At 33.6% G+C, this 12647-nt stretch overlaps 1 protein-coding gene across 2 annotated transcripts in view; it reads left to right on the top strand.

Moving 5' to 3' along the window:
* Positions 1 to 12647, top strand: part of SLC12A2 (solute carrier family 12 member 2) — a 109104-nt gene that overhangs the window by 36790 nt on the left and 59667 nt on the right. For both annotated transcript variants that reach the window (XM_004279866.3, XM_004279865.3), the window contains exons 5-7: positions 7533 to 7672; positions 9377 to 9487; positions 10060 to 10168. In XM_004279866.3, the coding sequence (XP_004279914.1) occupies positions 7533 to 7672; positions 9377 to 9487; positions 10060 to 10168 (360 nt within the window). The remainder of the gene's footprint in view (positions 1 to 7532; positions 7673 to 9376; positions 9488 to 10059; positions 10169 to 12647) is intronic.

Raw genomic sequence — 12647 nt, 5'->3', positions numbered from 1 at the left:
AGCCATATGGTGCTAATTGAGCCATGTGTGATTTATTTTTATTTTTATTGAGATATAATTGACATACAACACTGTACAAGTTTAATAGGGCATAAAATGACTTGACTTATATATATTTTAATAATTACCACATTGTTTACTGAACATCCATCATCTGTTATAGATACCAAGGGGAAAAATTTTTTTTTCTTTGTGATGAGAACTTTTAAGAGCCACATGTGGTTTAAGAAATGTCTGTTTTGTGGCATAGTTATTAGACAAACATCCAGAGTGCCTGGTCAAAATTTAATAAATACTGCTCCTACCTTCCTGCGTATAGTTGTTTGGGTTTTTTATCTTTGTGCATATTACTTTAAAGGTTCTATGTAGTTTGAGTTGAAGTCAGTTGTTGTGAGTATTCGTGAAAGCTGTATCTGATAATGCCCCTTTCCAGAAATCTCCTTTTGAAGTCTAACATATATGATTACTTCCTGCTATCTCATTTTGACTATGGTACAATTTAAAAAATGTTAGTTGTTGACAGTTGATTTATAGCTTATTAAATAAGCATTATTGAAGTAAAATTCACATGTAGTGAAATGCACAGATTTTAAGTTTACAGTTCTGTGAGTTTTCATAAGCATGTAAACCTGCGTAACATCTAGCTCAATCAAAACATGGAATATTTCCATCACACTGGAAAGTTTCTTGACAATCAGATCCTCACTGGTAGCCCAGGCTGGATTATACAGAAGGTACTCTTTTTATGTCTCATCTCTTTCACCTAACATAATGTCTTTGGAATATATCCATTTTAGTAGTTTGTTCATTTTTGTTACTGTGTAGTATTCCATTTTATCACTATAAAATTTGTAATAGTAAAAAATGTGTTTATTTAGTGCCTATTGATGGACATTTGGGCTATTTTTTAGTATGAGGTTATTATGAATAAGCTGACATGAACATTCTTGTACAAGTCTTTGTGGTTTTGTATGTTTTTGTTCATTTTGGGACACTACCTAGGAATGACTTCTTGATTCATGGGGTAGGTATACTTTTCATTTATAAGAAACTGCCAAGTGATTTTCTACAGTGGTCGTACCATTTTATACTCCCATCAGCAATATATGAGACTACCAGTTTTTCCACATTCTTGCCAACACTTGTTACAGCTTTCTAATTATAGCTGTGTTTATGGAGGTTTAATAGTGTCTTACCGCCACTGCATTTCCCTGATGATTAATGATGATGATGATAAGCATCTTTTCATGTGCTTGTGACCACTTGTATATCTTACCTTGTAATATTTTCATATCTTTGGCCAGTTTTTAAAGTGGGTTATCTTTTTGTTTCTGATTTGGAGGAATTTTTAAAAATATCTTCTGGATACAAGTCTTATGTCTAACATGTATTGTGTATATTTTTCCTAGTGTGTGACTTGCATCATCTTTTTTTTATCGTTTTCTAAATCATGTCTTTTGAAGAGGAAACGTTTACCATTTTGAGGAAGCCCAGATTCTCAGATTTATTTATCCGTCTATTTAATTTATTGACTAGTGCTTTTATTGTTCTGTCTTGAAATCTTTGCTTATCCCAAGGTCATGATGATATTTCCCTATGTTTTCCCTTAGAATCTTTATGGTTTATTTTTAGATTCTTAACTATGAATAGCCTCACATTATGTGAGACAGAGATTGTTCTTCTCTCCCCTACTCTTATCCCCCCATATAGATAGCCACTTCTTCCAGCACCATTTGTCAACCAACTATCTATTCCATGTTGAATTAGTTTTGGTACTGTTGTTGAAAGATCAGTTTTCTGTGTATTGTCCGTATTGTATCCTGTTCCACTGATTTGTTTGTTTATTCTCTTATGCCAGTTATTCTAAGACTACCCTGTTTTGATTGCTTAGCTTTATATGTCCTAAGTCTTTCAACTCTGTTCTTTTTCAAAATTGTTTTGGCTCTTCTAGGTTCTTTGTATTTCCATATAAATTTTTGAATTAGCAATATCAATTTCTACAAAAACAAAAAACCTTGCTGGGGCTTTGGAATTTCACTCTTAAAAAATCTTTTTGGGAAGAATGGTCATGTTAACAATATTGAATCTTCCAATCTCTAAACATGCTATATCTGTCCATTTATTTAGGTCTTTGGTTCTCTCAGTAATGTTGTATATTTTCAGTATACAAGTCTTGCATGTTTTGTTAAATTTACCCATCAGTCATGTTTTTCATCTGGTAAATGGTATTTGTAAATTTCATTTTCCAATTTTTTTATGATTGTGTATAGAAATGCAATAGACTTTCATATCTTGGTTCTCTATTCTGTGACTTTGCTAAACATAAACAGTCATGTCATCTGTGAATAGAGATGGTTTATACTCTTTCTTTCCAATCTTTAGTATTTTCCTCTCTCCCTCTTTCTCTCCCTCTCTTTTTTCACACTGTTCAATTAGGTAGGACCTCCAATACCATGGTGAATAGAAGTGGTGAGAATAAACATCCTTGCCTGTTCCCAGTTTTAGAGGGATTGAGTTCAATATATCACTATTAAGATGTTAACTATGGAGTTTTGGAAGATGTCATTTGTCAGATTGAGACAGTTCTATTTCTGAATTGCTGACTGTTTATTATGAATGGATGTTGAATTTTGTCATGATTTTTTCTACATCTGTTGAAATGGTTATATGGGTTTCTTCTCTTATTCTGTTATTATCACAAATTATATGATATTTTGAATCTTAATAACCTAGCATTTGTGGCATAAACCCCACAAAGATCAAAGATATATTTGGTCAAAGATATTATGCTTTCTGCTACTTTTTACTTGCTAACATTTTGTTAAAGATTTTTTAATCTATGATCATGAGGAATATTTGTCTAAAATTTTCTTTTTTTTGTAATAAACTTTGTCAGGTTTTGGCGTTAGGATTATGCTAAACTCATAAGGGGTGTTGGCTAGTATTCCTTCATCCTCAGTTTTCTGAAACAGTTTTTGTAAAATTGATCTTATTTCTTCCTCAACAATGGAGCTACCTGTGCCTATGGTTGTGTGTGTGTGTGTGTGTGTGTGTGTATTACAAATTTAATTTCTTTGATAGCTATAGGATTATTTCAGTTTACTGTTCTTGTTATAGTTTTGGCAGGTTTTTCAAGGAGTTTGCCTATTTTGGCCTTATTGATTTTTCTTTATTGTTTTCTGCATCAGTGGTTTTAACCCTTTATTATTTTTTTATACTTTAGGTTTACTTACTTCTGCTTTCTTAACGTAGAAGCTTAGATCATTGATTTCACCTTATTTATTTATTTATTTTTAATTGAAGTATCATTTTTTAATATAAGAATTTAAAACTATAAATTTCCCTGTAATTCCTGTTTTAGATATATCCCACTAATTTTGATATGTTTTCTTTTCATTATCATTCAATTCAAAATGCTTTTTAATTTCCCTGTGGTTTATTCTTTTACTAGTGGGTTACTTAAAAGTGTGTTGCATAATTTAGAAATAGTTAGGGGAAGTCTATACATTTAATTTAACACTGTTGTGGTCAGTAATACTGTCTCATTTCAATTCTTTGAAATTTATAGTGACTTACTTTATGGCCAGTAATCATATGGCTCTTGATTAACCTAGTCAGTGTTTTGGTTGTTGATTTGAAATCTAGTGAGAGCTTCAGGGGCATGTGTCCCCAGATCAATGTGTAGTAATAATGGAACCCAGTGTATATAGTATTGTCATTACTTAAGTATCTCTCGTACCTGACTCATTGATGTCTTCTACACTCAGGAGACAAGGCATTTTATGGCCAAATTATGAGAGTCCATGAGGGTATTTTTTCCATATTGACTTCCCGTGTTTGCTTGAGCAGTAGATTTTTTGTAAATAAAATAGTTATTTTTTCTATTGTTGCCTCTTAATTCATCATAATTTTTTTCATACTCTTCAGCTTATTCAATGATAATAAAAAGGCTAATTTAATTATACCTACTGTACCAAGTAAGCACACAAGTCAGAGAGACCTGAGTTTAAGCCTACTTCTTCCCTTACTACTTGCATGACCTTGGTCAAGTTATTTAACTTCTCTAAGCTTTAATTTTCGTATATGTAAATGGGAATGGTAATAGTATAGTTGTCCCTTGAACAACACATAGGTTAGAGGTGCTGATGACCCCTGTTCAGTCGAAAATCCATGTATAACTTTGAAGTCCCCCAAAACTTAACTAATAGACTGTTGACCAGAAGTCTTGCAGATAACATAAACCATCAATTAACACATATTTTGTATATATGTATTATATACTGCATTCTTACAATAAAGTAAGCTAGAGAAAATAAAATGTTATTAAGAAAATCCTAGGGAGGAAAAGGTACATTTACAGTACTGTACTGATCCCATATGTTTTATATCATCTGCTTGCAAGATGTATCATCTGTCACTGCCTACATCAATATTGTCTTATATAATACAAAACACTGTGTAGTGTATGTTACACATATTACTAACACTAGAGATAAATATGAAAAGGTTCACTTTGCTGTACACCTGAAACTAACACAAGATTGTAAATCAGCTATCCTCCAACAAAAAATTTTTTTTAAATATGAGAAATTAAAAAAACATTAAAAAAAGAGAGGCTAATGTGGAAAAAGAAATTTGTATTTACTTACAGGTATAACAATTCATACATTGATAACAAAGAGGCAGCAATATGATTGCTTTATTGTAACCCAGTATAATGATACGATTGTGTCAGGATAGCCTAGCCTATACACTGAGTGAATCATTGTACAATTTTTATGGCATATAGCAGTACAGTCATATTCATAATACAGTATTGTTAACATTGTAACATTTTAAAAAAACATTTATCTGTGATGATAGTCAGTTTCTCTAATTAGAAGGGGTGAGGGGAAATACGGCACATACTGAACGGTAATTAATTCTCTGAGAGCAAAGTTACATAAAACACTAAGAAAATTAACACATTAATTTTATATTAAATATCACTCAACTCATACCTATGTAAGGATAGACTGGTATCCACATATATTTTATGCATTCATGACATACGTAACCTTGTCTTAATCTTTTCAATATTTCTATGCTGTGTGATTCGTCTGTGAGTTTTTTCAAATTGTCGCAAATCTCCAAAAAGTTTTTCAATATATTTGTTGAAAAACATCCACGTATAAGTGGACCTGCACAGTGCAAACCTGTGTCATGCAAGAGTCAATTGTACTTGCTAGAATTAAGTTAAAAATTCAATAAAATTTAAATTTAATAAAAATTTTAATTTAAGATGCCACTCTATGCTGATTAGTAAATAGACCAGTCTTTCAGAGTAGTAGATCTTTTATGCTATCTATTTTGTTGCTAAGGAAAAAAAGGGGGAGAAAGCTGCTCTTAAAACTGGTTACCTCTAGGATGCAGGAATGGAAGTGAGAAGAAATAGGGCAGAGTACTTTTGCTTTTCATCAGGAATTTAAAGTATAGGACGATAAGCAGATGCTTTTATATTCTTCATATGTAACTTTTTCTTAAAAAAAAATAAAAATCTTTTAAAAAGTAATGAAACTGGGTCCTAGGTTTTAAGTTTAGGTATCCCAATTGGAAGAAGATTTTTAAATAGTTCTGAAATGTCAGAATTTGTTACTTATATTCATTTCCCTTCCGATTATCTTTATTCATATAAAGAATATTCATATTTCCCTTCCCATTATCTTTACCCATGTTAAATGCCCCTTAAGATAGATATTTTTGGGGGGCTTCCCTGGTGGTGCAGTGGTTAAGAATCCGCCTGCCAATGCAGGGGACATGGGTTTGAGCCCTGGTCCGGGAAGATCCCACATGCCGCAGAGCAGCTAAGCCCGTGCACCACGACTACTGAGCCCGCACTCTAGAGTCCACGAGCCACAACTACTGAGCCCGCGTGCCACAACTACTGAAGCCCGCGTGCCTAGAGCCCATGCTCCGCAACAAGAGAAGCCACCACGATGAGAAGCCCCCGTACCACAACGAAGAGTAGCCCCCGCTCGCGGCAACTAGAGAAAAGCCTGTGCACGGCAACAAAGGCCCAATGCAGCCAAAATAAAATTAAATAAATAAATTTTAAAAAGAAGATATATATATTTTTAGTAATAGAAAGATTTGAAATTTCATAAAATCAAAACTTTAAACACATAACAAATGAATTCCATGATTTATAGGCTCTCTTGGTGATATTTCTCATTCTAAAGTTTGTATTGTCAACTACTGAAGCACGTGAATGGTTGACTGATTTCAATTAACCTTTTATTGTGACTTAATTTTCTTATCTATAAAATCGGGATAGATAATACTTCTCTTAATTCATTATTGGTATTGGGATTAAATGAAATAATTTACATGAATTTTGAAAACATGTTTGTTAAATGTAGGCTGTGATTAATTATATTCCAGGGATTTTCCTTGTGATTAATTAAACTTGTCATTATATAAGTCCATTAGAATTTTTAGTGTTCAGAAAGATTTGGGGGAAATTTTTAAGTCATTTCATCTCATAAATAAAGTGAGACTAATACTAAATGGTCAGGTTGCAATTCTTTTTCTTCAGAATTTTCAAGATGATAAAAATTATTAATTAGTAAAGTGAATTACTAAGGTAGTTTTGTTGGACAGGTTTAAAGTATATAATATTTTGAGAAACTTGATAAAAATTAACTACAAAACCTATTACAGATATTTCCAAAATAAAGTTTGCACATTTAGTACTTTATTAAATTGTAGAATCTGTTGTTGCGTTTGTCTTCATTATACTGGGAAAGCAGTAGAAATAAATATTAAGCTGTTTAATGGCATTTCATTATATGGTCTTAAGAATAAATACTTCATCAGTGTCCAACAAGGAGAGCTCTTAGTGACTTCAACTAAGACTAGACTGACTCAAAATCATCATACTGATTTGTTTTTCAAGTTAGAAAAATACTTGCTTCATGACAGCTTATTTAATGTCTTTGTCTACTCTGCCATTTAGGCAGGATTTATTAGAATACAAACTATTAATATATCTGTTAAGGGTGCCAGTATGTGCTATCCTTTAAGTTTCTTCTGATACTTTCTTTTTTGCCTTAGTATTCATGTTACCAGCAAATTACCACACTAATTTAAGTAACTGGAATCATGTCGATTGTGAATTTAAATGTTACATTAAGATTAAAACTACTACTTAGAAAATCATTGGGAAATGATCTTGGTGTCTCTGAATATGAGGAAGAGGCTGTTACCCATTTTAATCTAAGTTTTAGAAGAGAAAGATATTTAAATAGCAGGATGATTTTATATTTAACATGAGGAGAATTCTCTGGATATTCAGAACTGTTATGAATGAAGTGGGTTGTAAAGAATTCTTTCTGGGTGTTTCTTCCTAAAAATATGCTCACCCACTTGCCTATGAGTTTAACTGCTGTGTTGACTGGTGGCATGTGCTTTGTGAAGTCTTGTATAATTAAAAGGATTGACATTTAAAATTCTAACATTAGTACTTCTGGCGTGTTTTTTTTCCTTTTCTTTAGGAGGAGCATATTATTTAATATCTAGAAGTCTAGGGCCAGAATTTGGCGGTGCGATTGGCCTGATCTTCGCTTTTGCCAATGCTGTTGCAGTTGCTATGTATGTGGTTGGATTTGCCGAAACTGTGGTGGAGTTGCTTAAGGTAATTCACCTTTTCCAGTCATTTGTTTCCCAAATCTTTATTGAGGGTTTATGTGCCACTTACCATATATGATACTAGGAAAGCAGCAAGGAACATGAAACTCGCCTTTCAAGACGTTTAGTATGGGAGATAGACAAAAAAATTTATTATAGAGTGTCAGAAATGGCTAACTGTAGGGGGCCGTGGCAACACGAGGGGGATCACTTAGTATACCATCCAGGAGTGGGGTGTCAGAGGAGTGTCAAGGCAGGGTTTTCCAAGGAAGGGAGTCTAGCCATTAGCAGGCAGATAGGAGAGGTAAAGTATGGTATGAGGGGAATAGGGAAGAAAAGGAAACAGATCTAGAAGGAGTAGAGTATGATATATTAAAAAAGAAAAAAGAAAAACAGAATATTTCAGTATGGCTGGAGCACTAAGAGGCAAGAGATAGATGAGAGGGAGAAAAAAGGATCATGCCAGGAAGGGTTTTATTTGCTCTTAAATTTGAATCTTACCTTGACTGGAGTTGCGGATCCATGATAATCAGATTTGGGGCCTAAAGAAATATCTGACCACAGTATAAAGAATGTATTTGAGGGATCACATCTGGAGATGGAGACCATTTAAAAGGTTGTTGTAGCTGTCCTGAGAGGAGATGGTGGCTAATATTAAACCAGTGACCAGTGAGGCTGGAGAGATGTGGGTGTATTTGAGAGATTTTTAAAAAGTTGAGTAAGTGGACTTGATGAATGAGATGTGGGAAATTAGAGAAAGAGAAAGGAAGATTTAGACAGATGGTAATGCCATTTACTGTGAGAGAGGATGCAGAACATTTTCGTTTTGGATGTCTAATTTGGTATATCTAAGTAGTATATCTAAGTAGAGCTGGCCAGAAAGTGGTTGATAATATTGCTCTGGAGTTGAGAAGAGAACTTGTTTGAAAAGAGTAATTAGTATGTGTGTAGTTAAAGCAGTACAAGTGAAATAGGATTCAGTATTATTAAATGAGAGGAACCTTGAGTGACACCTATAGTTGTCATGTTAGGTTGTAACTGTTCATCTACTGTAGTACATGGTATGTTAGGAAGTGTGACATCTGAAAGGACTGACTCTTGCATTGGCATTGACCTTAGTTGTGTAGGCCAAAGAGACAAAGCAAAGGAAGTGAGAAAGCGGTGTAATCATTAAGAATTCATATTCATTCATTGTTTAATTTAGTATATGTTTTTGATGTCATTGATATTTAGCCACAAGTAATTTTGCTCTTAGAATGGATTGGTGTGATTTGGACAGCAGCATGATAGTGTGTTCATCTCTTTTCCTTATGCAACATAAGAGACCATTAAAAGAATGAGCTCACTAACCACAATGAATGCAAAATATATTTCTGCTTTGTAACTTTAAAAAATCCTATTAGTACTACTTAGTCATATTAGGATTTTTTTCCTTACTTGTTAGCAATTCTTTTTCATATTTGAGTCTGTATAAAATACAGCAGCGTTAATAATTTGATCATACTTTTGATGTCTTCAGCTGCTTGAATGACACCTTAATAGTAAACAGTAATTCATTCCTTTTCCCTAGGTCTCTCTATTCATTCCTTAAGTAGGCATTTATTCAACTTCTGCATGTGAGGCACTGTGATAGTTCTAAAACTTTCAAAGAGAATTGAAGAATTTATCTGAACTAACTAGTACTGCTCATCCTATTATTTTCTTTTTGTAGGAACATTCCATACTTATGATAGATGAAATCAATGATATCCGAATTATTGGAGCCATTACAGTGGTAATCCTTTTAGGTATCTCAGTAGCTGGAATGGAGTGGGAGGCAAAAGTAAGTAGTGATATCATTGGAACATTTGTAAATGTTGAATGTACAAACTTTTAGACCTTGTGTTTTAGGAATGTTCTAAGGTGTAGTAATATTTTCAGATTTTGAAGGTTCCTAAGTGGCCATTTTCAAAGAAGTTCACGTATAAGATCATTTTCTATTTGGCGACGTAGTGAGGATTTGGAGATAACAGTCATTTTAAGAGGTAATCAGAGTATGTAGGAAAAAAAGAATTATGGGGTATGTCAGAGGGATTTAGTAAAGGTAATATAAGTACTGTGATTTTTTTCCTATGTTTTTAAAGTTTCTGTTATTTGTTAACAGGACATGCACATCTTTAATTCATTTCAGAAATATATGGCCTGATCCTACTTTTGCTATTCATTTTGGATAGTTCTTTAAAGATTGTTCATTTAACAAAAATTTATTAAGCACCTGCTTTGTGCTTGGCATTGTGTGAGGCACCAGGGAAATAAGACAGAAGCTTTCCCTCATGGAAGTTATATTCTAGTCGAACTGAATTAATGTATAGACATGATATATTTGATTTTGATTTTTCACATTTAAAATTTCAGGCTCAGATTGTGCTTTTGGTGATTCTACTACTTGCTATTGCTGATTTCATCATAGGAACATTTATCCCATTGGAGAGCAAGAAACCCAAAGGTTTCTTTGGTTATAAGTGTAAGTAAGAAAGAATTTTTTTTAAAGGTGCATATTACAGCATTCCAGTGTTAAATAAATTTAGTACATTTTACATAGTTTGTAATGTAATTGAGTTTGGTGTAGTGACTAACAGTAATTGACTTTCCAGTTTAGTTTGGTTCCTCTATGTTTGTTGTGTAATTGGAGTAAAAAAAATCACTTTTATTTACATCTTTCATTTCTGATTACTAGCAACAAAAGGTGATAGAATGTAGAGAAATCAGTGCTATTGAGGAAAAGTGCTTTTGTTCTCTTCTCATTTGGAGAATTTGTTACTGAAATTGTAAGTTTTGTTCTAACATCACTTTTTCATTCTTTTAGTTGTATTTAAACACAATAATCTAAAAGTGCCTAAGACTGTGAAAGCAACTAGAAATATTAGTTTCTTGGTATAATTGCAACCTAAGTTTTTCTACAGTTTACATTATTAATTGTGTGAGAATTTTCCAGTTTTTATCTTCCATACCCTCTTTCAGTCTGCATCTAATTTTCACTACAGGTGAAATTTACTTGTCACTTATTGTTTCCTAAAGTGTCTTTCTGCATCTCCTCTTCTCCCCACTCCCTCCATTGAGCAGCCGTTCTGAACCTATCTCTGCAAGGTAGAATGAAAGCCAGAAAGAATAGTTGCAGTAGCATCAGAGGTGCTTATCACTTAGGGTAATAGGTGTGTCTGTCTTAAATTGACAAAAACTCCTTGTTTTGAAGCCTTAGAAGGAAAAGCCTAGCTTCACTTCTCCTGAGTTGTTTAGCCCAGAGCTATGCATACAGATTTGTGAAAAGATGCAGAATGTACAATAAATCAATGCACTTCTTCCTTCAGAAAGTCTTACTGGAAAAAAATTAGTTGACTAAATTTTGGATAGAGACCTAGTTGATTTACCTTCTGGTGTAAGCTCCTTAATCTAATTGCCAACTGGTAACACCACACCATCCGTGGAACATATATGAGTCGCGCTTGTTTGGCCTATGTCTGACACTGACTTGGCTGGGCAGTTTTCACATAAGAGTTGTTTCAAGGTGCTTACCTTAAGCAAGAACACCTGCCTGCAATAATTTTACCTACTCATCCTGAGTTGATAGATAGTGTGATGTCTGTTCTGGTTACTAGCGCTTATGCCTACTTCTGAAACCAGGCACTAAATGTCTAATCATGATTTCCTGAATTAGGGGAAGAGGTGTCTTTTAGGCATGCCAGAAGTGAAGGTTAGTATTATTAGTTAGATAATTTTCTGTATTTCGTTCTCTCATAAATTGTATTTGTGACATTTCTTCTAATTATGAATGTGTTTTTTACTTAAATTTTTTTTACATTATAGACTTTTGAACATTCGTTTTTGCCACCTTTATTTCTAAAATTATAGTAGATGGTTACTTCTAAAAAGATTCCTAATATGTATTTTCTGTTTATGGCTTTAATTGATTTAAAAATATCTGTAAATATCTGCTAGGCCATATTTTTCATTTCCTTTTTTTCAGATCCATCCTTATCTAGTATAGTAATAATTTATATTGTATTCAAATAGCACATCTGGGCTTATCTCAATCTGAGGTAAATAAATTTAAATATACTTTGGAATATGACTTTTCCTTTTTAGCAGTTGATACTGCTTGGCCTTCCTTTTATTAAGGTAGTGTCTGCAGTGAACAGGTTATGTTAATAAACTTGTCAGTTCAAATGACTACCTAATAGGGATATTCATTTTCTCCTTTTTCCTTTTTGATATGAGAAATATCTCCCTTTTGCCAAAGACCGGTGCCTCTGCTGTGATCTAGATCCCATTTCATTTACTTTCTCAAAGGCATTTATCCTTTGGTAATTTACTTGCTTCCCTGCATCAAAACTGTCAGCTCTGTATAACCTTACATACTTGCTCTAGTAATTCCCATCCTTGAAAATACTACCTCTGGTCTTTTATTCTCCTCCAGTTACCACCTTACTTTCCAGGCCCCTTTCACAGACAAATTTCTCAAATCCTTACCTCCCATTTATTGCTTGTTATTTCAAAAAAAATTGAAACTCACAGACAACTTGAAAAATTAATACAATAAATTCCTTGGAGGCTTCCCTGGTGGTTCAGTGGTTAAGAGTCTGCCTGACAATGTGGGGCACAGGGTTCGATCCCTGGTCCAGGAAGATCCCACATGCCGAGGAGCAACTAAACCTGTGCGCCACAACTACTGAGCCAGCGCTCTAGAGCCCGCGAGCCACAACTACTGAAGCCTGTGTGCCTAGAGCCCGTGCTCCACAACAAAAAGAAGCCAATGAGAAACCCGCGCACCGCAATAAAGAGTAGTCCCTCTTGCCGCAACTAGAGAGAGCCCACGTGCAGCAACGAAGACCCAACACAGCCAAAAAACAAATAAATAAAAATAAATAAATTTATAAAAAAATAAATGAATTCCTTGCACCCTTTACCTACATTCACAAAAAAATTTACACTTTTATGTTCTTTTT

The sequence above is a fragment of the Orcinus orca genome, chromosome 3, assembly GCF_937001465.1.
Source record: "Orcinus orca chromosome 3, mOrcOrc1.1, whole genome shotgun sequence".
Classification (NCBI taxonomy): Eukaryota; Metazoa; Chordata; class Mammalia; order Artiodactyla; family Delphinidae; genus Orcinus; species Orcinus orca.
Note: the sequence above shows the minus strand (reverse complement) of the source record. Positions and strands in the feature narration are given on the sequence as shown.